The sequence below is a fragment of the Callospermophilus lateralis genome, chromosome 1 (assembly GCF_048772815.1).
Source record: "Callospermophilus lateralis isolate mCalLat2 chromosome 1, mCalLat2.hap1, whole genome shotgun sequence".
NCBI classification, from domain to species: domain Eukaryota; kingdom Metazoa; phylum Chordata; class Mammalia; order Rodentia; family Sciuridae; genus Callospermophilus; species Callospermophilus lateralis.
The window spans coordinates 149,305,257-149,330,606 of NC_135305.1; the positions used below are offsets into that span (position 1 = coordinate 149,305,257).

General features: G+C 41.1%; 1 protein-coding gene and 1 non-coding gene across 2 annotated transcripts in view; both read left to right on the forward strand.

Moving 5' to 3' along the window:
* Ptpn11 (protein tyrosine phosphatase non-receptor type 11) overlaps positions 1 to 25,350 on the forward strand; it is an 87,596-nt gene that overhangs the window by 15,710 nt on the left and 46,536 nt on the right. The window contains exons 2-6 of the mRNA XM_077108972.1: positions 11,217 to 11,339; positions 18,620 to 18,814; positions 20,590 to 20,782; positions 22,309 to 22,425; positions 23,903 to 24,016. Coding sequence (XP_076965087.1) covers positions 11,217 to 11,339; positions 18,620 to 18,814; positions 20,590 to 20,782; positions 22,309 to 22,425; positions 23,903 to 24,016 — 742 coding nt within the window. The remainder of the gene's footprint in view (positions 1 to 11,216; positions 11,340 to 18,619; positions 18,815 to 20,589; positions 20,783 to 22,308; positions 22,426 to 23,902; positions 24,017 to 25,350) is intronic.
* Positions 24,759 to 24,947, forward strand: LOC143638409 (U2 spliceosomal RNA). Its single transcript, XR_013154606.1, has one exon. It is a non-coding gene; the product is annotated as a U2 spliceosomal RNA (small nuclear RNA).

Consider the following 25,350-nt stretch of genomic DNA (forward strand, 5'->3'; position numbering starts at 1 on the left):
TGAGCGGGTGCCTCTATGGGAGGAGGAGGCATCTTTGACAGCCCTGTTGACGCCATGGGTTGGAGATGTGAAACTGTGTGGACGTGGGAGAGCAGTGACAGCGTGCCCGCAGGCTGCTCTTCCTTCCCTTCTAGCGACAGATAATTATTAAGGAACTTACTCTGTAGCTAGGGGGTTGGGGTACACTGAGGAGAAGAACTAGGTGTGTCCTCTGTCCTCATGGAACTGCCAGTCCAGCCTTTAACCTGGCACTTGTAGGAATCGATCACACACGGCGCTGTGGGAGCAGGGGTTCACTGAGAAGGTGGGGTAGGGAATTGAATGTGGGGCCCCCAGAGGGAAAAGCACAAGCAAAGGCCACATGTGGCATGTTTGAGGAAATCAGAGAGGTCATCAGAGCGTGAGACTCAGTAGGGACCGTGTGTTGGAAGGCCCAGCTAAAACCTGTGACTTTAAATATTTTCTCATGCCTAAAACAAACTTCTTAGTTCCAAAGGTGAAATTGAAGATTTGGTTCATGCTAAGCATTTTACATATATTAATGTATTTCCCTTGCGCAACAATGCAGTGAGCTAAGTTAGTTTCTAATCATGGCAGGAAACCCAGAAGCCATCATGGAAAACTCTGATAATTTAACGATGCCAGATGAACTACTGTCGGGGAAAAAAATAGCCCAGACAGTAAGAAGGGGGAAAAAGTTAAGACAAATACTTGCCACACTTATAATAAAGGGGAATTTTCTGATTCTGTCAAGAGTTCCTACAAGTCAACAAGGAAAATACTAATAGGAAATGAACAGTGATAAACTGACAAGTCAGAAAAGGAAAAATAAGTGGTCTGAAAACATGAAAAAGAGTTCATTCTTAAAAAGAAATATGCAGTGAGGGCTGGGTTGTAGCTCAGTGGTAGAGCACTTGCCTAGCAGGCATGAGGCCTTGAGTTCTGTTATCAGCACTGTCAAAACCAAAATAAATAAATAAAGAGGCTAAATTTAAAAAAATAATAAAATGGTATCATTTTTTCATTAATCGACACAGATAAAAATGTTTGATAATAAATAGCACTGGCAAAAGTGAGAGAAAAGGTGGTTTAACATACAAATTATTTCTTTCAAGGGCAGTTTGGCATTATTTGTCAAAATGGAAAATTATGCATCTAAGTAAAGCATTTCTAACAGTAACTTATGAAGATTGGGGTGTAATTTGTGATAGAGTGCTTGCCTGGCACATGTGAAGCACTGGGTCTGGTACATTAAAATAAATAATCAAAATAAAGGCATTGGGTCCATCTACAACTAAAATTTAATGTATGTAAATGTGTGTAAAGATGATTGTACAGGATATGTTCTGCACATGTACTGCATATTTGTAGTAACAAGCATCTGGGACTCACAAGCGCTCTCTAATAGGGATGATTATGGATGGTACATTTGTACAATGGAAGGTTGTATAGCCATTACAAAGCGCATACTGATACAGAAAGACTGCTGGGGGCTATAGAAGAGCTGGGTGTGAACTGAGCGATGTTCCAGCCATCAGGCAGGGAAATCACTGTTTTGGGAACTCTCAGATTGTACCCACTGGTTTGAGAACTCCCCAACTCACGTTGGCACCCTGACATAGCTCACAGGTCAAGTCCAAACACAGCCCCAGAGATGAGGGTAACTTGCCAAGAACCAAACACCAGATGGTTTACTGCAAGACCTCTGTCATATGGAGAAGCAAGCACAGAAACAAGACCCCTGTCACACTGAAACCTTATACCTGCTGATCCCCTTTGATTTGTACCATTATAAATAAAGAAAGCAAGCGGCAGGCTTCTTCTTTGTTATAGCCAGATCCTTCTAGTCTGCCTATGCTTTAAAAATATTCTTGCCTTTTGTCTATATTTCTTCTTCGTCTTTTAAGTTTCTGATACATTACTTTCACAGCTTTTATTTCATAGCCACCCATCCCTCTGACAGGCCCATTCCCTTACCCATGCCAGATGTGAGTGAAAGAAAGGCCTTCAAAGCTTTGCAAGTGAAGAAATTAGGGTGGGCATCCGGAGAATCCCATTTGTGTGCATTTATGTGTGTGGTTGTGTTTCACTCAGGTGGGTGTGGAGGGAGTAGTGTATATGCACACATACATAGGCATATGTTTACATATACATGACTTTTTTTTTTTTTTTTGGTAGTGGGGATTGAATCAGGGGTGCTCTACCACTGAGCTGCACCCCCAGCCCTTTTTATTTTTTATTTTGAGACAGTGTCTTGCTAAGTTGCCCAGGCTGGCCTTGAACTTGTGATTCTCCTGGCTGAGCCACCTGAGTAGTTGTGATCATAGGGGTGCCCCACTGTACCTGACAGCATAGGACATTTCTTAAAGATTAAGAGACTGCTATGATTGGGTGAGGTGGTACCTACCTGTAATCCAGTGGCTCAAGGGCTGAGGCAGGAGGACTGAAAGTTCAAAGCCAGCCTTAGCAATGGCAAGATGCTAAGCAACTCCACGAGACCCTGTCTCTAAATAAAACACAAAATAAGCAGGGCTGGGGTGGTGGCTCAGTGGTAGAGCGCTCGCCTAGTACATGTGAAACCCTGGATTGGATCCTCAGCACCACATATATACAAACAAAATAAAGGCATTGTGTCCACCTACAATTGAAAAAAAAAAAAAAAGATTACTGTATGTAGTTATTTCTGACAAGTGCAACTGAATATCTGAAAGGAAGCTTGTTTTTTTCTTGACTTTCTTACCTTTCTGAACCATTATAATAAATGAATCAAAATGATTTTAGAAAGGGCTAAATAAGATAAAAAGGGCTTTAAAAGGGGGGGGGCTATTTGAGAAATGAATAAATAAATAGGTCAGTGAGGCTGGGGGCATAGCTCCATGGTAGAGCATCCCTGGATTCAGTCCCCAGTACTAGGTGGGGAAACAGCAGTAGCTGGGCTTATGGTATTTCATTCGATGAAGGCTAATAATGAGGTGGGCCGGTGAGAGGGAGAGCAGCAGTAGGGATTTCACTTTCCCTAGAGAGGAGGAAACATTTTATCTCCTTCATTAATGGGGTAGTTATAAGCTTACTTTAGGATATGTTTGAAGTGCTATAAAATATCCATCTTTATAATTTAAAAAGAATTAAAATCATGTTAGAATTAGAAACTGGGTTTCTGCCTGCAAGTCAGTGAAGTAGCAAAATAGTAAAAGGCAGAAAAAGTTGAAAGTTGAAAACAATTGGCAGCTATGAGACCAACCTAAGCTGTCAGTGATCTCAGATTAAGTCCCCCAATTAATGGCCAAGTCAGATGGAATTAAAAAGAAAAATCCAATTGTGTTCTGCTCAGAAAAGACAAGCAGACCCAGAAATAATGACAAATAATAAATCAAACATAGGCAAAGGAGGATTTTGGGGTGGTACTAATAATATCAGGCTAAGGAAAGATTCAAGATAAAGAGTATTACATAATCATCTAATAGAGTCATTTCATATTGATGAAAGTTTATTTTTGACAGGGTGTAGTATGGTGGCACAGGCTGATCTTGAACTTGGTGAACATTGTGTCTTAGCCTTTTGAGTAGCTGAGATTTATAGGTGTGCTCATATCTGCTTTTAAAATGTGTTCTTCGGAAGCATTTTCCTGATGTTTCTCTCTGTAGGTGGGTTTTTATCTTGCAGATTGAAAAATATGAGTAAGGGTTGGGGATGTAGTTCAGTGATAGAACATGTGCTGAGTATGCTTGAGGCTCTGGTTCAAACTCCAGAACAAAACAAAACACAGAAACTCCGAGTAAATGATGGAAGAGTGAAATACTGCATCCAGATTTAATGATATGGCTGTTTTTCTGAGTCTTGGAATGTCATTATTTTTATAGATGAAGGATTTTTAGGCCGAGATGAGAACTGAACTCTGGGAGGGACAGTGGGCTGTAAATTGTCTACCTTAGAATGAAGTTGGATCTGTTTCTTGGTTCTCAGAGAATGAACACTTTTGAAAGACCCTCAAATTGGAGGTTAGAACTGCCTTTATTTAGTCCTTGAGATTTTACCATTCAGTGACTTTTTCTTCAATTGAGTTGAAGGCAATGTTAAAATTGGCATCCTAGATTTATCAGTTTTTTTGTATTGCCCTTAAATTTTGAGTTGTAGAAATCCTTTTCTTGCTCCAAGGTTAAGTAGCGATTCACCCCCCTCCCCTTTTTTTGTACTAGGTATTGAACCCAGGGATACCTAGCCACAGAGCCACTTCCCCAACCCTTTTAAATATATAAGTTATAGGGAGACACAATATATTTTATTTTCATGTGGTGCCGAGGATTGAACTCGGTACCTCAAACACATTAGGCAAGTAGCAAGTGCTCTACCTCTGAGCCACAACCCCAGCCCCCTCCCCAACCCTTTTTATTTTTTCTCTTGAGACAGGGTCTCACTGAGTTGCTTAGGGCCTCACTAAATTGCTGAGACTGACTCTGAATTTGTAATTCTCCTACCTCAGCCACTCGAGCTGCTGGGATACAGGCGTGCACCACCACTCCCAGCCTGTGGGATAATTTTAAAATTATTTTTCTGTAGAAATTGTTCTAAATTTTTTCTGAGGTCAGTTTTGGTAATCCACATTTACCTAGAAAAATTACTCATTTCTTCTTGGCTTTGTAATTTATTTGTAGAGCTTTTTATTCTTTCCCCCTAAAATCGTGCCCCTTCCCTAGAAACAGGGCTCTGAGCTACTAGAAGCTTTTTCAGTATTCTCACCCTTTGGGTGGATTTTGTCCTGCTGGAGGAAATTTTGGAGCAATTTTACGCCTCATATGAGCTCCCCGTTCTCTCCTGGGCAGTTTTTCTCAGAATGTCCTTGCTTGGTGCCAAGGATTGCAGAGGGAAGATGAAACATCTCTCACTGAGATTTGGGGTGTTTTTTTATACTTAGGGATATTTTGGAAATTTGGGCATTCTCTGCATACTACTTCTGATGCTGTATATTTAGCCTAGGGTCACTCTACCATTGAGTTATATCCCTAACCCCAGGCAAGCCCCACCCTACCCCTCCACCCCTTTTTTTTTTTTGGTACCAAGAGTGCTTAACTACTGAGCCACATACTGAGCCCTTTTTTATTTTTTGTATTTTGAGACAGGGCTTTGTTAAGTTGCTTAAGGCCTGGCTAAATTGCTGGGGCTGACTTTGAACTTTTGATTCTCCTGCCTCAGCCTCCCAAACTGCTGGGATTACAGGCATGCACAACTGTACCTGTCGAGCGTCTTAAAAAAATGTTTATTTTGAGAGAGTCTTGCTATGTTGCCCAGGCTGGCCTCAAACTTATGATCCTCCTATCTCAGCCTCTGAAGTCACTGGAATTACAGTCCTGTGGCCCCGCACTGAGCTAGGGCCTGTTTTTTTTGTAGTTTTATTTTTAAATTTGGGTTCTGGGGATTGAACCAGGGCTTTCCTCGTGCTAATCATGTGCTCTACCACTGCTCCCCACCCCCCACTACCCTGTGTTGTTTTTGAAGGTTATGTGGGGAGAGGGAAACTTAGGCAGTTACCATTGTCCTGTGCACCATTCCAGTCCTTATTGCACTATAGCGTATAATACACACACACACACACACACACACACACACACACACAATTACACACAGTACTAACTCATTTTTCTCTTTTGGTAAAATGATATAGGTACTTTTATGGTCCCCATTCTGTAGATGACTTAGTAGAGAGCTTAAATAACTAGCCTGGGGTCACACATCTGGGATTTGAACTGAAATAGCCTGGGGCCAGAGTTGTGTTCCCCTTCACCCAGTGAAGGGTTGTCTTTTTATTTATTTGTTTATTTATTTTTAAAGTCAAACTCTGTTTTCTGAAAGAGCTGGTCCTCAAACTTAGATTATACCAATATTATTTTTTCCATTTTTTTTCTCCTAGTAGAAGGCATATATGTCACTCAGCTTCAGACTGTCACACGAGGTTAAATGGATGTTTTGAAGCCAAAAGGGAAAGAGATTTGATATTTTAATTGGTTCATGTGGGTAGACTAATTAGCTTATATGGGTAGTATGGAGTTCCATTATACTTTTGGAAAAATTGTAAATACCTGGAGGCCCTCGGTTGCCACTTTTTGTTCCCTGGAGCTGTGAGGACATTAGCAGGGACAGCAGATGAAGAAGCCAGGGCAGGACTGGCTGAGGTGGCCACAACTTGTGCTGCATGCACAAGACCTGAGGGCTGGATTAAGAGCTGTCAGATAGATTGAGGTCACGGCTTCCCTGTGGGAAATCTGTCTGGATCTTCTGACTAGCTCTCACGGGTTGTACAAGGCAAACTAATATTTTATTCTTTTGACTTGAGCCTTGTGATTTTTCTTAAAGACAATCAGTTCATCAGAATGATGTTTGAAAACCTCCCAAAGCACTAATAAGATGCCACAGGAAAAGTGAAAAATAAATTTTAATTAATATAAACTTCATGGATGTCAAAATCAGACTGAGTATGGATTCCTGCATTTTCTGATGACTTGTTGTCCGAACAGCCTTGTATTTATTATGATGCATGTTAACAGTGCCCAACACTTTCTGCTTATTGTGTCCTAAACTCCTGGAGGGCTCTGGGCAGCACATATTTCACACATACAGGGCCTGACATTGGGCTTTCCAGATCTCCCTGCACAGCACCTTCCACCTTGTAGTTGCCTGACCCCAAGCCTAGGAATTCTTTGTGCCCCCATGTTTCTTTTTCCATCCGTGTATGAAATCTGTCACCAGTCCTGTGGGGGGGGGGTGCAGTCCTGTGGTGCGCTCCTTCCTCCCTGCTATGCTGCTCCGGGTCCTTAGCATCTCTGCCTTCCACCTGGATCACCACGGATGGTGGCTTTCCCACTGCTGGGTGTGTTTCTCTCCTTGCTCTCACACAGGAGCCTGAAGGGTCATTTAAAAGTGAAGTCAGATCCTGGTGCTGCTGTGCCTAGACCCTGCAGTTCTTTTCTATTTCACAAAAAATAAAGGCTGGGTTTTGGCAGTGCCCTCTTTGGCCTTTTGTAGCCTCCCTGGCTTCTCCTGTCCCTGCGCTTGTCTGCCCTGCTCCAGTGTTACTGCCTCCTGCTTGAGTGGTCAGGCCTGGTCTGCCTGTGCCCTGCCATGCCCTTGTCTTGCTTCCCCCTCTGCCTGGGTGGTCCTCTCCTAGTGTCTGCAGGAGCTGCCACTCCTTCCACATTTCTGATACGGTGTTGCCTTCCCACCGGGGTGGAGTGGGAGGCCCCCAGCGCTAGAGAAAGCTGCTGCCTTACCATCTGGGCCCCCTGGCCACCTGCCTAAGGAGCTTCCACTTTATGAAGAGACCTCCAATCCCTTAGCCATTACCCCTCTCATCCTCTCTCGCCCCTCAGCCCTAAGATTGTCCTACTTCTGTCTCTGTGGCTTTGCCTATTTGGATATTTCATATCAGTGGATTTATACAATGTGTGTCCTCTTGTGTCTGCCTTCTTTCACTTGACATGTTTTCAAGGTTCATCCAGATTATAACATTTATCAGTATTCATTCCTTTTTATGACTGAGTAATAGTCCACTGAATGAATTTTTCTTATCTTATATAGCAGTGTAAACATGCTTTTTTTCTCCCCATTGTGTTGGGGAATTACATCCAGGACCTCACACATGCTAGGCATGTGCTCTTTCACTGGGGTATATCTTATGCCCTGGATTCTTAGCTCACTCTTTTTTGGAGTGTGTGTACTGGGCATTGAACCCAGGGGCATGTTATCAGTGAGCCACATCCCCAGACCTTTTTTTTTTTTTTCTTTCAGAGACATTGTCTCACTAAGTTGCTGAGGCTGGCCTTGAACTTGAGTTTCTCCTGCCTCAACTGGGATGATAGCTGTGCGTCAGTATGGCTCAGCTCTCAGCTTACTCTTTTTTTTTTTTTTTAATATTATATATATTTTAGATGTTGGTGGATCTTTGTTTTATTCATTTATTTATATGTGGTGCTGAGAATTGAACCTAGTGCCTTGCACATGCTAGGCAAATGCTCTACTGCTGAGCTACAACCCCAGCCTTCTGCTTCCTCTTAAAAAGAACTGTCATTTTGCAGAGGAGAAATGTGAGGTAGAAAGAGCTAAAGAACTTGCCCAGGTCACGGGGTTAGTAAGAGTGGAGCTTTGGTGTGTTTCTAGGGAGTCCCCATGGCTCTCCGCGTCCTCCCTGCAGGATGTGGGACAGCTCTTCCTGCTCGCACCCTCTCCTCCACTGTCGGGAAGCTCTCTAATTGGGCCAGTGTTTGTTGAGAGTCTCTTGAAAGTCCATTTGCTTGTCAGTGCTGGGACTCTACATTTAATATTGACTTAGGTTCCTGGGAGTATTGAGAAGCATTGAATTACCCTGGAAAGATTTAGAATAATTTGACATTAGAAATTACTCTCTTACTCCAATTCTTGGTGACTTTTGAAATCATTGAAGGAATCTTGCTGCAAATGCCACCCAGGATAGATGTGTGTTTTTAAAAACATTGTATTTGAAGTAATTTCAAAGCTACCCAAAAGATGCAGAGAATTCTGCTTATTTCTCACCCAGATACACCAGTCACCAATGTAGCATGTTGCCAAGTCTCCCACTTTCTACATACTTATATATATGTGTACTGTGTATATAATTTTTTTCCTGAACCATTTGAGATAAGTTGCAGACATGATCTTTCATTGCCCAAATGTTTCAGTGTGTATTTCCTAAAAACTAGGATACTTGGTCGCATAATCACAGTACATCATCAGAATTGTCATTAGAATAGTCCTGCCGTCAAATCCTTAGACCCCTTTTAGACTGTTCTAGTAATGTCCTGTATCACAAAAGACAAAACAAACAAATATTCTTCTTCCCTTTTGCCCCTTTCTTTCTGATACATGTCATTGTTCAGGATCATGCCCTACGTTACATTTGGTATCTTGTGACTGACTTTTAATTGGATACTTCCCCGTCAATCCCAGGCATTCATGGTTATGACATTTGTGAAGAGTACACACCAATAGTTTGTAGACTCACCTATTTGGGGTTTGCCTGGTTCCTCATCATTAGATTTAGGAAGTACAGTTCTGGCAGGAATATCACAGAGACAACACTTGTATTCTCATTGTTTGTATCAGGAGACATAATGTCATTTTAATCCATAACTTTTACTAATTCTTTAAGATAAATATCTGAAATTTTTCCACTGCAATTTTTTTTTTTCTGGTGGGGATGAACCCAGGGGTGCTTTATCACTGAGTCATATCCCCAGCCCTTTTTTTTATTTTGAGACAGTCTCACTGAATTACTTAGGCTTTGCTAAGCCTGGCCTCAAACTTGGATCCTTGTGCCTCAGCCTCCTGAATCACTGGGATTATAGGTGTGCACTACCATGCCTGGTAGTATTTTTTAAAAATAAGCATTTTGGCCAGAAATGGTGGTGCACACCTGTAATCCCAGGGCCTCAGGAGGCTGAGGCAGGAGGATCATGAGTTCAAAGCCAGCTTCAGCAACTTAGTGAGGCCCTAAGCAACTTAGCAAGATTCAGTCTCAAAATAAAAAAGTGCTGGGGATGTGGTTCAGTGGTTAAGTGCCCCTAGGATCAACACCTGGTATCCCTCCCTTCAAAAAAAAAGCATTTTGTGGGGAGGCACTCCTAGTAAATTGCTGTCAATATCATGTTCCTCCTTTTTTACTTTCATTTTTTTGTGTTGGCAATTGAATGTCCTGTTCTTTCTGAGATATTCACCCACTAGTTTTAGTAGTGATTCCTGAAGTATTAATATGACTTCCAGATGGTGATGTTCCAATTCTTCCACTCTTTCCACACTTATTGTTTGTGATTCTGCTGCAAAGTTTTCCCGTGTGTCATTTTTTGTTGTGGCAGAATATCCATAACCTGAAGTGGACTATTTTCGCCGTTTCTGGGGATCAGCACATTCATCTGCTGTGCTCCCTTCGCCCCCGCATCCATCTCTAGACCGCATTCATCTTCTCTAACTGACACGCGAACCCCCAGGTGGTACCAGAAGCTCCTGCAGCCATCATTCTGTCTCTGGTGTGACTTCTCAAGGGCACCTTTTTCTTCATGGGTTATAATTTGTTTTTACTGCCCCTACTTTGGCCAGTGGGAGGCCCTTCAAGTTGTCTGCCATACTCTTTTTCTTTTCTGGTATCAGAAATTGAACCCAGGGGCATTTTAGCACTGAGCCACCACTCACCTCAGCCCTTTTTACTTTTAATTTTGAGACAGGGTCTCTTGCCAAGTTACTTAGGGCCTCACTAAGTTGCTGAGGTTGGCCTCGAACTTGGGATCCTCCTTCTTCAGCCTCCCAGGCTGCTGAGATCACAGGCGTGCACATTGTTCCTGGCTGGAGTGCTTTTTCACTGTCACACAATAAAATTTCTATACTTATCTTCTTCCTTTCACTGCCTCAGCCCCAGAATCAGCCTTGAGCCCTTCCTTTTATGGGAGAATGGTGTGAGAAAACTCAGATGAAGGTGTTAGGTATGCTGATTGCTACTGGGGTGTTATTGCTTCCTAGGCTTTTCAGAGAACTGGGAGAGTGTGTGTTGGGGTGTGTGTGTGTGTGTGTGTGTGTGTGTGTGTGTGTATGTACATACCTGCATATATACACGGAAGCATATATGCTTTTTGTTTCCTTTTTGTGTGCTAAGGTTGAACCCTGGGGTCTTGAATATGCTAAGCACATGCCCTGCTGCTGAGCTAGTCCCCCATTTTTGTTTTTCTACATACATTTATAATGTACGCTGATAGCTCCAATTGCCGTCTTACGCTCAGTGTTTATTCTGGCTTTCTCGTAACATTTGTGTTTCCCCCTCAGTGGTGAGAAACCTGTCTCCCATTACCCTCAATGTGTTTACTTATTTATTAAATAATCTGTGTATTTACTAACTTGTTTGTCCAATCTCATTCTGTCTACCAATTTTCTGACCATGTGGACTTTCTTTTGGGGCCTGTTCCCATTAGTGTGCCATCTGAATAACCCCAGGCCCAGTCCCACTGACCATGCCCCTTGTCCTACCTACCACTGTGCCAGAAGGATCCCTGGCCCCTGTGATTGCAGAGGTGGGGCGGGGCAGCCGAGGAGCAGGGGACAGGGGCAGGGGTCCGTGCCTGTTTCTCTTGGCCACCCACGTGCAGCTCAGCTGCAATGGCGTGGAGAGCAGAGCTGACACAGGCCTTCGTTTTTTTACTGTTTTTTTTTTTTTCCCCTTCAAGATGGTTTCACCCAAATATCACTGGTGTGGAGGCCGAAAATCTACTGTTGACAAGAGGCGTCGATGGCAGCTTTTTGGCAAGGCCCAGTAAAAGTAACCCTGGAGACTTCACACTTTCTGTTCGGTAAGTTGCAAGTCCAGGTAGGCACTGCTGAAGCCATTTGCTGTCCTCATTAGAGCTTGAAGGCCACCTTCTGCCAGCTGTGGGGCCTTGTGGGACCCTGGCCTGCTCATGGGGCTCTGCTGGAGCCTCCTGGAGTGAGGTGGTGGCATTCTTCCTCCCAGGGACCACCGAGCCTGGGTGGGGCAGACGGTGCACATCCTGCAGCCCTCCCCACTGGCTCCTGGCTCCTGTGTCTTGAACCTGGCCCTGCAGGTTCCCTTTCCTTACTGTTGAGTCCTTCATGAGAAAAAGACTGTGAAGTTTCTCCAGATGGCTTTCCTTCGTTAAATAAAACATTTCTGAGGAAGTTGTGGTCCCCTTTGTTCCCCTGCCCAGTCCCGTTTCCCTCCCTCTCTCTCCAGAGGAAACCACCATCCAGAGGTTGGCATAGATCCTTCCTGAAGAACATGTTTTTGTACTTTACTGTGTTTGTACCATGTATGAACCATCTGAAGTTGGCTTGTGTGTTTTCAGCGCTCATTGTAGAAATAGTTCTGTAATGTATGTACCATTTTGCAACTTTAAAAGCATTTTGTTTTAGTTCTATGCTGGTGCCCTTAAATCTAACTATTCACCTAACTGGCGATTTTGTACTCAAATGGTTGAGCATACCAGTTTATCCAGGCTCCTGGTGATGGACAGTAGGCTGTTTTCAGTTTTTTAAAAAATAGTTTATAAAACTATATTGAGCATCCTTTTATACATCTCCTTGAGCAGGTATTGGGAGATATTTTTTCTAGCAGTTGACTTTCACTTATGTTCTTGTTCTCCTTACATTAGCTCCTTCTAGGAACTAGAACTGAACTGCTTTATGAGTTTGATTTTGTGATCAAAATTATTTAAAAAAAATATATATATAGTTTAATTTGTGGATGAACCTTTATTTTTATTTATTTACTTATATGTGGTACTGAGGATCGAACCCAGTACCTCACACATGCTAGGCAAGCACTTTGCTACTGAGCTACAGCCACAGCCCTATCTATCAATATTATTTTTAAATACAGAGGAAAATAAGATATGTTCTTGAGAATTTATTTAGGGTCTCTTTGAGATTCAGGAAGTGCCTTTTTGGCATAGTTTAATTTCTCGAGGAGTCCCTGCCACTAGTTTTTACTTCCGTTTTACTATAAGGAGTGGGTAAAAGCCTTTGTGAGTTTCCTGGTCTTGTCTCAGTACAGAATTTTTTTTTTTTTTTTTTTAATGTACAGGGAATTAAACCCAGTGCCTTGAGCATTCTAAGCACATGTCCTCCCACTGAACCCCTCCCCTGTTGGTTTCTGTACCTATGCATGTGTGTGTAGAATTTAAACTATAGTTTGCTTTACTATTTAGTTATACCCCTAACCTTTAAATTTTTTTTTTCAAAATTCTAGTTATTTTTTAATTTCTCAGTAAGTTGCCAAGGCTGGCCTTGAACCTCCTGCTTCAGCCTTCTGAGTAGCTGGGATTACAGGTGTGCACCACAGCACCTGGCCTCAGCACAGATTTGTAACCTGACATTATGTGACATTTAAGCTGTAATGGTTTGGGTGCAATTAGAGTAACAGCAGTGATGGCAGTGAGGAGGCTCACAGTGAACACTGTTGAGGACTGATATGCACCATATACTTGTGCCAAGTACACTACCCATTTTATTTAATTTTCACAACGACCTGTGAATAAGAACCACTATTATCCTTTTTTTTTAAAACCTTGGGCTGGGTTAGTTAGACCTCAGTAGTTACACTGAAGTGTGATGCAGCTTTATTTCACTTTTTGCAGTGCTGGAGATTGAACCCAGGGCCCAGCGTGTGTTAGGCAAGCACCCCAGCACTGAGCTAGGGCCCTGTGGCCCCACTGTTATCTCCATTTTACAGGAAGCTGAGGCACAGAGGTTAAGTGAGTAAACTAGTCTCACCACTGGTAAGCAGAGGCACACCATGGAACCAGCTTTTGTTTGTTTTTTTCTTTCTTTCCCCTGAAATTTTATTTTGAGAAATTTTAGATCTATAGAAAAGTTCAAAATGAATACAATAAATACCCGTACTCCTTTCACCTGTTAACATTTTGCCATATTTGCTCTTTCTTTTTTTATTTTTATTTATTTATTTTTTAATATTAAATATTTTTAATATTTATTTCGGCAGACACAACATCCTTGTTTGTATGTGGTGCTGAGGATCGAACCCGGGCTGCACGCATGCCAGGCGAGCGCGCTACCACTTGAGCCACATCCTCAGCCTGTCTTTTTTTAAATATTTATTTTTTAGTTGTAGTTGGACACAATACCTTTATTTTATTTATTTATTTTTATGTGGTGCTGAGGATTGAACCCAGAGCCTTGCACATGCTAGGAGAGCGCTCTACCGCTGAGCCACAACCCCAGGCTCCCCCATTCCCAGCTCTTTCTCTTTTTAAATGTGTATAATATGCATTTTTCCCCCTGAACTTCTTTTTTTGGGGGGGTGGGGCAGAATTTGGGACTGAACCTAGGGCCTCATGCATACTAGGCAAGGTTACCACAGAGCTAACCTCTCAGCCCCAAATTTTTGAATTTTGAATTAACATATAGTAATTGTACATACTTATGGAGAATAATAGGCTTTATTTATTTATTTGGGTACTAGGGATTGAACACCACTGAGCCACATCCCTAGCCCTATTTTGTATTTTATTTATTCTCACTGAGTTGCTTAGCGTCTCACCATTGCTGAGGCTGGCTTTGAACTCACAATCCTCCTGCCTCAGCCTCCTGAGCTGCTGGGATTACAGGTTTGTGCCACCGTACCAGTGAATAATAGGTTTTAAAACAGTTCAAAATCCTTAAAGGCCTCAGATAGCTAACTGAGGATCATTTACTCCATGTAACTGGTTTCCTTTAATCTAGAAGAACTCCATCTCCTGGCCTTTTTAATTTAGTTTTTGACCTTTTGATTTTACAGATTGTCCCCCGGTCTGGATTTTCTGATTTTTTCCTCAGTTTTAGACTTATATTAAACATTTTTAGTAAGCAAATAATAGGTAAAGTTGGGTCCATCCCATTATTTCACATCAGAAGGCACATAATATATGTTTGTCCTATCTTTTGGAGGAATTCAGTTTAGTCACCTAGGTAAGAGTGTTGCTAGATTTTTCCATTATAAAAGTTACCTTTTTCCACTGGGCACGGTGGTGCAGGCCTATTAATCTCAGCTACATGGGAGGTTGAGGCAGAAGGATCACAAGTTCAAGGCCAGCCTACACAATTTAGTGAGACCCTGTGTCAAAATAAAATAAAAAATAAAAGGGTTGAGGATGTAGCTCAGTGGTAAAGCACCCCTGGGTTTAATCCCCAGTATTGAAAAAAAAATTACCTTTTTCTATTCATAATAATTGAACCCAGGGTCTCACACATGCAAGTGGTCTCCTACTGAGCTATACTCCTAGCCGGTTTTTAAAAAATTTGAGACAGGGTCTTGCTAAGTTGCCCAGGCTGCCCTTAAACTTGTCATTCTCCTACCTCAGCCTCTTGAGTTGCTAGGATTGCAGGTATATGTTACCAGGCCTGGCTCCTAGCACATTTTCGTATAGTAAGTTTTATTATTGATGAATTTTATCTGTGTAAATTATATTGGCAATTGAAAATTCACTATTTTTAAATTTGTTATTTCTTCAATATTTACTCATTGGTATTCTTCTGTAAAGAGGTACTCAAGTCAGTCCCTAGGTCTCCCTATTGTTTTCAGTGCTGAGGATCGAACCCAGGGCCTTTTGCATGCTAGGAAAGCATTCTACCACTGAGTTGCACTCCAGCTCTAGCCCCTTTTTATTTTTGAGTATAACCATAATGATACTTAAGGATGTTTTCTTTTTAGCCAATGTGTTTTATTTTTATTTATTTATTTATTTTTTGCCAATGTGTTTTAAATTCAGTGGTATCATGTCTTTCTTTCTTTCTTTCTTTTGTACCAGGAATTGAACCCAGATGCATTTAACCACTGAGCCACATCCGCAGCCCTTTTTAATATTTTATTTAGAGACAGGCTCTCACTGAGTTGCTAAAGCTGGCCCTGAACTTAGAATCCTCCTGCCTCAGCCTCCCTAGTTGCTGGGATTGCAGGTGTGCACCAATGTGCCCGGCTCTCATTCTTTTTGAATGTTCCAATTGCCCCAGTTTTGGCTAGTGTTGCTTCTATAACTTTTGACACTTCCCCAGTAATCTCAATTACTTCCTTGCTTTCTGGTTCTATTTGATGCTAGGATCACCTATTTTATAAACTTTGATTCTTTTAGTGGGGTATTTAGAAACTATAGTGTTAGGGGTGTCTTTATTCCTGATGTCTTGCTCTAGGCTCCTACAGTGAATGGACCCAGCTGGGAAGTAAGTATTTATATATTTGAAACCAGGTGTTCTTATGGTTAGTTCCAGTTTAACCCAACTTCCTCATGTGTTCCCATTCTGCATTTGTATTTCCCTTCTGCAGCAACAACTGTTGTTTTCAATAGTATTAATATGTGACCTCATTTGCCCAGTTCTATAATATAAAATGGTTTTCAGAATTACTATACCACTGTCATTTTTGGGGAGGATTGAACCCAGGAGTGCTTAACCACTGAGCCACATCCCCAGTCCCTTTTATTTTTTGAGACAGGGCTCATTAAGTTGCTTAGGGCCTTGCTAAGTTGCTGAGGCTGGTCTTAAACATGTGATCCTCCAGCCTCAGCCTCCCGAGTCGCTGGGATTGTAGGTGTGCGCCACTGTGCCCGGCTCCACTGTTGTTTCTTTACAAGCCTTTTAAGTAAGCTCAAGATTACTTTGGACTCATCTTGTTCTTAGACTAAGGGTACAAGTACTGTGTTCAAAACTTACTGGAATTCATTTTCGTGGTTGTCATGAACTTACTACACAGGTTGGCTCATTTCTTTCTGTTGGTATTCAGCCTTTTGGTCCTTGTTGATTTTATTTTTTGAGTTTGTGAAACGTATAGAATTCAGAAATCAAAACTATATAGAAAGATTTATTCTGAGAAATTTCACTCTTCTCTCTGTGTCCCCTTGCATACTATCTCCATGCATCCCTGTAGATAAATTTCCACTAATTGCTGGTTTATCCATTGTGTTTCTTTTCATAAAAACAAGCAAATATACTTTTTCTTATTATTTTCAGCTTATACCATGATCTTAATTACATTTATTTTAAATTGATACATAAAAACATGAAAATTACACATAGTAATAGGGTAACATGATGTTCATTTTTATAGTTGAAGTATAATACTAAATATATTCCTTCTGTTTTTTATTTTCACTTATAGATTCGTAATTTTTCTTGTCTTCTTAACAGCTGCACAGTACTTATTGTGTGGATATTCCTTAATTTCTTTGTATAATCTCCAACAGATGGCAATGTAGTTGTCTCCAATATTTCAGTTGTCTCTCATATTTTGAAATATGTATATAAAGCCTTGATGAAGTATACATAATAACCTGGCGCATATATTGTTTTGTGCTTTTGGAAATAACACGTTCAGGTGAATTTCTGGGAATGAGATGAGGAGGGTGTATGCATATAGTTTTTCCGAATTGTCCTCCATAAGGCTTGGACATTTCCACCTGCAGTGTATGAAAATGCCTGATTTTTCCAAGCTTGACCAGTTGAATGTGGCAAGTTTTTTGGTTGTTTTTTTTTTTTTGCCAGTCAGGTGAGAAATGGTATCTCAGTGAGTATTTATCTTCAAAATGTCAAGTTTTAGAAAAATTTGGGGATGACAAATTAGCTATCTCATGCTGGAAACTCTCTTAATTATATGGGTCTTTAATGTGGGTTTGTGTGTGTGTGTATGTATGTGGTATTGGGGATCAGAGCCAAGGCCTCTTTCATTCTAAGCATATGCTGTATCACTGAGCTATACCCTCAGCCCTTATGTAATTAAAAAAAAATTTTTTTTTAGTTGTAGATGGACACAATATCTTTGTTTATTAATTTTTTTTATGTTGTGCTGAGAATTGAACCCAGTGCCTCACACATGTAAGGCAAGTGCTCTACCACTGAGCTACAGCCCCAGCCCCTAAAGTAATTTTTAAAGATATAATTACATATAGTATCATAAATTTATAGTGAGTTGTGACAAGTATATTTGTTTGTGCATCCAATACTCCACAATCAAAATATAGGATATTTTCAACCTAGAAAACTCCTTTATGCCCCCTTCCAGTTTCCTTCCTGCTAGAGAAAATTACTATTCTCATTTATATCCCCATAGGCCAATTTGTTTGTGTAATTTCATAAAAATGAAATCATACAGTATATGTCTGGCTTCTCTCTCTCTCTCTCTCTCTTTTTGCACTGCTGGGAATTGAAGCCAGGGCCTTGGGTGTGCTAGCAAATGCTCTGCCATTGAGCTATACTCTCAGCCTAAAATAATGTTTGTTTTATTTATTTATTCATTTTTTTTTTTTTTTAGTTGTGGATGAACCTTGATTTTTATTCATTGATTTTTATGTGGTGTTGAGAATCGAACCCAGTACCTCACACATACTTGGCAAGTGCTCTACCACTGAGCCACAGCCCCAGCGCCCCCCAATTTTTTTTTTTTTTTTTTTAGTATTTTTTAAGTTGTCAATGGGCCTTTTATTTATTGATTTATATGCAGTTCTGAGAATCAACTTAGTGCCTCACACTTGCTAGACAAGTGTTCCACCATGGAGCTACAACCCGAGCTCCCAAAACGTTTTTGAGATTTCTTCACATTGTATGTCTTGGAGGTTCTTTCTTTTTCTTTTTTTTTTTTTTTATTGCTGTGTGCTATTCCATTGTATGAGTGAGCCACTACTTTTTTTTATGTAATTTTGCAGTGAATATTTAAGTCTTGAAATTTTTTCTATTATGAATAAGGATGCAGTGAATATTCTTAATCAAGTCTTTTGTGCCTATTCAACTTCATTTCTTTGGGGATAAAATACTTAGGAGTGGATTTGCAGGATTATAAGGTAGGTATGTGTTTAATTTTAACTTTAATTATATGTGTACTTGATTAATTATGATAATAATCATTGTCACTTAATATTTACAATTAAATGGGTCAAGTCATTCAAAGTAGAAGGTATACAATGTACAGAAACTAATAAACAAAGCCCTTGGGGTTGAGATGGTCAACTAAGTTTTTTCACCCTCTTTTATGGGTAGGGTTTGTTTCAATGTTTAGGTGAAATCTAATACTTTTTTACTAGTACAGCTCGTTATTTGTTTTTTCTTCCCCCTTTCCAATGGACTATTTTAGAAGAAATGGAGCTGTCACCCACATCAAGATTCAGAACACTGGTGACTACTATGACCTGTACGGAGGGGAGAAGTTTGCCACCCTGGCTGAACTGGTCCAGTATTACATGGAGCACCATGGGCAATTAAAAGAGAAAAACGGAGATGTTATTGAGCTCAAGTATCCACTGAACTGTGCAGACCCTACCTCTGAAAGGTCAGTGGCATCTTGGTGACCACAAAGCCTGTAGCCCTCCTGTGCCTGTGTTACACGAATACGTTGTTGGGGTCTGTAGGGTCTGTATGATGCCAAAGGCTGGTTGGTACCTGTTCCTCCGGCTGTAATCCTAATATATTATTAAAGTAAGAAAAAAAAGGACTAAATTGCGGTCAGCGCCCTTTCCTTGCAAAAGCTTCCATCCTGTTCCACTCCTTCTCCAGGGTCATATGTTCCTCTGGACACTCGGGATATGCAGTAGTTTTAAGATGTATCAAACTTCAGCTGATGATCTTTGAAAGTGATTAAGGGAAAACAAATGATAATAAGAATGTCAAAATAGCAGCATTTCTTTGTGGTGGCTCCCGACCAGTTATTCAGCAATGCCACCAACAGATGTCAGTTTAAACCCAGAAGTGGAGAAGCGGAGAGCTCAGAGACTTGGCTTTTCATCCATTCTTTCCATGTTGTATCCACTAACATGTGAGCTTAGAGGGAACCAAATGCTGATGAGGGAGGGGTGGTGGCAGGGGCTTGACTTATTTGTATTGATTGTATTGTTTTTGGACACCCTAGCCTCCCAGCCTCCTCTCTGACTCAGTGCAAATTTTGGGCCTCTTAATTAGTCTTCTAGATTGTGTATCTTCAGATCTGTCTTTTCAACTTACATCTTTATGTAAATGTTATTAATGCTGATAATTTGTTTCTCCAGCTACCACTGTAGCTTCAAGCCAAAAGCTGTCAGCCAACTCTATAAGATTTATTTCTATATTTTGTTCTTTTCATCTGAAATGTGGATGAAAAAGAACTCAGCCCATTCCTTTAGTGATGAGCTGCTAGCTTGACCTGCTATCATAGCACTTGCTTTCTTATTAAGACCCTGAGGGGAGAGCCACATCATTAATGTGACTTTGTTAAGGTGTTCTCCATAATAACTTAGGCAGTATTGTCTCAGAGTCTGTTCTTGGATGACCTTGGATGCTCTATTTCAGGCATGCTAGTTAAAATGCAGGCTCCTGAACCCTATTCAAACTTAATGAAACCTTTGTTGCTATCTCTGGTTGTCGGGCACTGGAATTTATATCTTTACGAAACTCTTTCATCCCTACTCCAAGTCCGATATGCATTAAAATTTGACATGATAACCTAGTATCTTGACAGCAAATTTGGAAGCCGTTGAAGTATAGCTTGAAAATTTGGAAAAATTTGGAATGCTTGAATTAATTGATGATGAAGAACCCTTTTTATCTGATGATCACATGTCAACACAACACAAGACCAAACACTCACAGTGGTCTCCTGTGTCCATCAAAGCTTGTTACTAATGTTTTTAAATGGCTGTGATTAAACAGCTGTCAATGACAAAATGGTGAATTTTATTTTTAAAAGATAGGAGATTTAAAAAAAAAAAAAGCAAACATTGAGGACATGTGTCTCCAAATGACTGTGGCCTGTTCAAGGCATTTGGAAGTCATTTTTTTTTTTTTTTTTTTGGTGGTGCTGGGGATTGAATCCAGGGCCTTGTGCATGTGAGGCAAGCACTCTACCAACTGAGCTATATCCCCAGTCCTGGAAGTCATTCTTAACACCTTTGTCCCTTTTCCTGTTTTCTTGGGTCGCAGATTCTACCCAGCAGGATCTGTCAGTCCCTGGGAGGAATGTGTCTGCCTGTCAATTGTACTTAGAAGACCTGACTATTCATAGTAGTTTTGTGAAAGAATATTGTGAGCCCATGGCTGACCTCAATTCTTTCATTTTCATTGTTTAAAATTTAGGTGGTTTCATGGTCACCTCTCTGGGAAAGAAGCAGAGAAATTACTAACTGAGAAGGGGAAACATGGGAGCTTTCTTGTGCGAGAGAGCCAGAGCCACCCTGGAGATTTTGTTCTCTCCGTCCGCACTGGCGATGACAAAGGGGAGAGCAACGATGGCAAGTCTAAAGTGACCCACGTCATGATTCGCTGCCAGGTAACGCTCCAGTCCTGCTCTGAGTCTGCTATGGGTCTGAGGAAATGTCATCCTTGGGTGATTTTTCTGCTGGGAGAAGACAGTCGCCGTTACATCCCAAATCAGATTTCCTTTGCTCACTTGGTCAAGGCCTTCCACTGTTGTGGTATACTGTTTATTAGAGTGTTCTCGTTGTTTCATAACGGTTTATTTTTGCCTGTGTCTGGGGTGCATCGCCTTTTGCAGTGTCTGATCTGCTCTGTGCAGGGCAGTTGGAGTCTGTCTCCAAGGCCCAGTTTCTAGAGAGCTGGGCCCAGCTCCTGCTTAGGCTCCTCAGCCCAGCCTAACATTGACACTTGACCCTCTGTATCTGTGGGTTCTGCTTCTGTGAATTCACCCAACTAGGGGTCAAAAGATAGCATCATACTAAACACATACAGACTTTTCCTTTTATTATTCCCTAAGTGATACTGTACTACAGCTGTGTACCTAGCATTTATGTGTATTAGGTATCCAAGTCACGTCGAGATGGTTTAAAGTATACGGAGGAGGATGTATGTAGATTATATGCAAGTACTATGTCGTTTTATTTTATTTGTCTTTTTGGTACCAGGGCCTTGCGAATACTGAGCATGTGTTTTCCAATGAGCCACACCATGTCCCGCTCCCATGCTTGCTTTGCTGAGCCTGTCCCTTCCAGTCCTCCTGTTGCTTCCTACCCTTCCTACTGCCACAGCTGTTTGACTTTCCATTTCTGAGGGAAGAGTCTGTTTCTGGGCTTTGATTGGTAATAACAGCTATCTTAGTTTTTTATTTCAGGCTGATTAGTATATCCATCACCTTACACAGTGGCCTTTTGCCTTTTTTTTTTTTTTTTTTTTTTTTTAGTGAAAACACTTGAGATCTACTCTCTAGCAAATTTTAAGTATATAAGACATGATTATTGGGCTGGGGCTGGGGCTGGGGTTGTGGCTCAGTGACAGGGCACTTGCCTAACACATGTGAGGCCCTGGGTTTGATTCTCAGCACTGCATATAAATAAATGAATAAAATAAAGGTCCATCATCAACTTAAAAAAAAAAAAAAAAAGACATAGTTATTAACTGTAGTCACCATGCTGTGCATTAGATCTCTAGGATTTATTTATTTTCCTGGAGGTATATACCCTTGATCAGTAGCCCCCTTCTTTCCCCACCCCAAGTCCTCGATAGCCACCATTCTACTGTCTATTACTATGAACTTGGCCTTCCACATGGGAGTGAGGACACGTAGTCTTTGTGTTTTTGTGCCTGGCTTATTTCATTTAACTGTGTCCTTTAGGTTCATCCAGGTTGCTGCAAATGATAGGTTTTCTTTTTTTTTTTTTTAAATAAAGGCTGAGTAATATTTCACTGTGATGTGAAATATATCCCCCCCATATATAAAATCCATCCTCTGTATGGACAATTTTGCCGGTTGCTGTGGATTATGTTGCAGCGATGATGAGAGTGTGAGAAAAACAGCAATTTAACATCAAGGTAGTAAGAATTGTGTTTTTACTTTGAAAGGAATTGAAATATGATGTAGGTGGAGGAGAGCGGTTTGACTCTTTGACAGATCTGGTGGAGCATTACAAGAAGAATCCTATGGTGGAAACACTGGGCACAGTGCTACAACTCAAGCAGGTGAGCGTATTGGAAAACTCCTTTTCCTTAAAGAATTTGAAAAAATTCTAAATTAGAATTTCCCACATATGCAGAATGTCAGTCAGCTTTCTGTCACTGTGATAAAATACATAAAAGAAACAACTTAATAAGAAAAGGTTTATTTGGGCTTATGGTTGCAGCTAATGGATTCTTTTTTTAAAAAATTTTTATTTATTATTTTAGTTATACATGACAGTAGAATGTATTTTGACATATTATACATAAATGGAGTATAACTTCCCATTCTTGTGGCTGTGCATGATGTGGAGTTACACTGTTGGTGTATTCGTGTCTGAACATAGGCAGGTTCTGTCCGATTCACTCTACTGTCTTTTCTATTCCCTCCCCCCTCCCTTCCTCCATTCCCCTGTGTCTAATCCAATGAATGTCTACCCTACCCCCACCCCCCAGTGTGTATTAGCATCCTCATGTCAGAGAGAACATTCAGTCTATGAGCTCTTGACTCTGTTACTTTGGGTGTAACAGCATGGTATAGCATACAGGGATGTGTGGAGGAGGGGGCCTGGGAAGCAAAGAGAAGGACAGTGAGGGGCTGGGATCCCTATATGCTCTTCAGGGGCATGTCCCCAGTGACCCAACTTCCTTCCACTAGGCCCCTCTCTCTAAAGGTTCTACTACCTCCCCATGTGCCATGAACTGGGGACCAGGCCTCCAAAACATGGCCCCCTGGGGGACATTCGAGATCCATAGTCTAACACAGAAATGGACAGAGTGGTCTCAACAGCTTCCACTTAACCTACCTCCCATCTTCACTCTTGATCAATTCATCAGGTCTTCATTTGTTACTCATGGCTATTTTTTGTAGGATTTGGAAACAGATTCCAGATATTATATCTTATGTTTCCATATGTATCTGTAAAGGCCTCATGAAGTTTTTTGAAAAAAAAATTTTTTTTTCTCTTTTGTGCTGGGGATTGAACACAGGGCCCCAAGCATGAGCTCTACCATGACCTCTACCACTGAGCTACACCCCAGCCCCCTTATAGTTTTGTTTTTGTTTTGCAGTTCTGGGGATTGAACCCAGGGCCTTGCACATGCTAGGCAAGCGCTCTGTTACTGAGCTACACCCCAGCCCTCTCACAGAGTTTTTAAAGCAAGTTTTCCCGGGGAATCCTCCTTTGGTTATCTTTAGGTGATCACGCTTACTTTGGAGTTGTTAACATGATTTCATCTGTAAATAGTTTTCTATTCACAAAGAAAAGTAAGTTTGCAAAGAAAAATAAGTTTGCATTTGAAGAAAGATGTACTTTCTGACAGAACAGAACCAAAAGTGAAAGCACATTAAGAATGTTGTGAATTATTGTGTCCTGTGACCCCCCACCCCTCCACCCCCCTGAGCCTTTGTGAATACCACCACAGGATCTTTTTATTTGCATTATCATCTTTTTAAAACACATTTTCTTCTTTTTTTCCACCAATTACCAAACTTGGTCAGCCTCTCAACACCACTCGGATTAATGCTGCTGAAATAGAGAGCCGGGTTCGAGAACTAAGCAAATTAGCTGAGACTACGGATAAAGTTAAACAAGGCTTTTGGGAAGAGTTTGAGGTAAGGTATTAAGAAACGGTTTTTATGTGCATGATTAAATTCTATTTTTAATAGAAAAGAAGTTTGCCTCATGTTTGGAGTTGGATCTGAAAGACTTCGGCGTCCTTCCGTAACTCAGCCATTGATTGACATGGAACAAGTTGCTGAGGGGGCTTCTTTGAAATAGAAGGGCATTGTGTTCTCAGAAAAGGGAGTTGGCAGCTAGTGTTACGGGGTTGAGCCAGCAGCTCCATTTGGCTCTTTTGGTGTGGATTGCTGGCCAAACCCCAGAAAAACAAAGGGATCTGATTCCTTTGGAGATTTCTAGCACTCACTGGGGTCTTTGAAAAGACTGTGTAGCCTGATGTGAATGAGTCCAAAAGAAAAAGTTCAAGTTTGCTTTAATACTGATAACCCTAGGAAGTCAAGTGGACTGAGTCCTCTCCTGAAACCCACCTAGGTAGAATGTCCCCAGTGAAGATGTCCTGTGGTTCCTTTTGCACTCTTACATGTTACTTGCCTATTGATACTCTGATCTCTTTCCTTTTCTCCATGTCTGTTTGACAGAAGACCTCTTCACAGCCCCATGCAGTGGCACACACCTGTTAATCTTAGAGGCTGAGACCGAGGGAGGAGGTTTGCAAATTTGGGGCCAGCCTAGGCAGTTTAGTGAGACCTTGTTGCAAAATAAAAAATAAAAAGGGTGGGGATGTAGCTCAGTGGTAGAGTGTCCTGGGTTCAATCTCTAGTACAAAAAAAAAGAAAAACAGTCGAAGCCTTTGGCTAAGATCAAGTGTAGTATCTGTTCTTGACAATTTAATATCTGATGCATCCTCTATCTGAGGACAATATATTAAATGGATTTTTGGAAATAGGAGATGGAATAGGATCTGGCTCCACTCACTCCATGTAGCTACCTGTATTGCAGCACCTCCAGAACAGTGCACCAAACCAAACCAAACAAAACCACTACCACCAACAACCAAAACCAAACCAAAACAACAACAAAAACCCAAAAAACAACAACCAAAGTAAACACCAAACCCAGAAAAATTCTTCCCAAAGATTTTGGCGTGTTTACTCTTTATTTTATTTTTTAGTTGTTGATGAACCTTTATTTATTCATTTATGTATATGCAGTGCTGAGAATCAAACCCAGTGCCTCACACATATGAGGCAAGCGCTCTACCACTGTGCCATGACCCCAGCCCCTTGACGTGTTGTCTCTTGCATTATCCCCAGTATGGAGCACGGTGCCTGGCACCCAGCTGAAATGCCATAAATATTTGTTGCATGAATATTTACATTTAGCTAATGTTTACATCATTTTAATTTTACGTTCTGTTTTGTAGGAG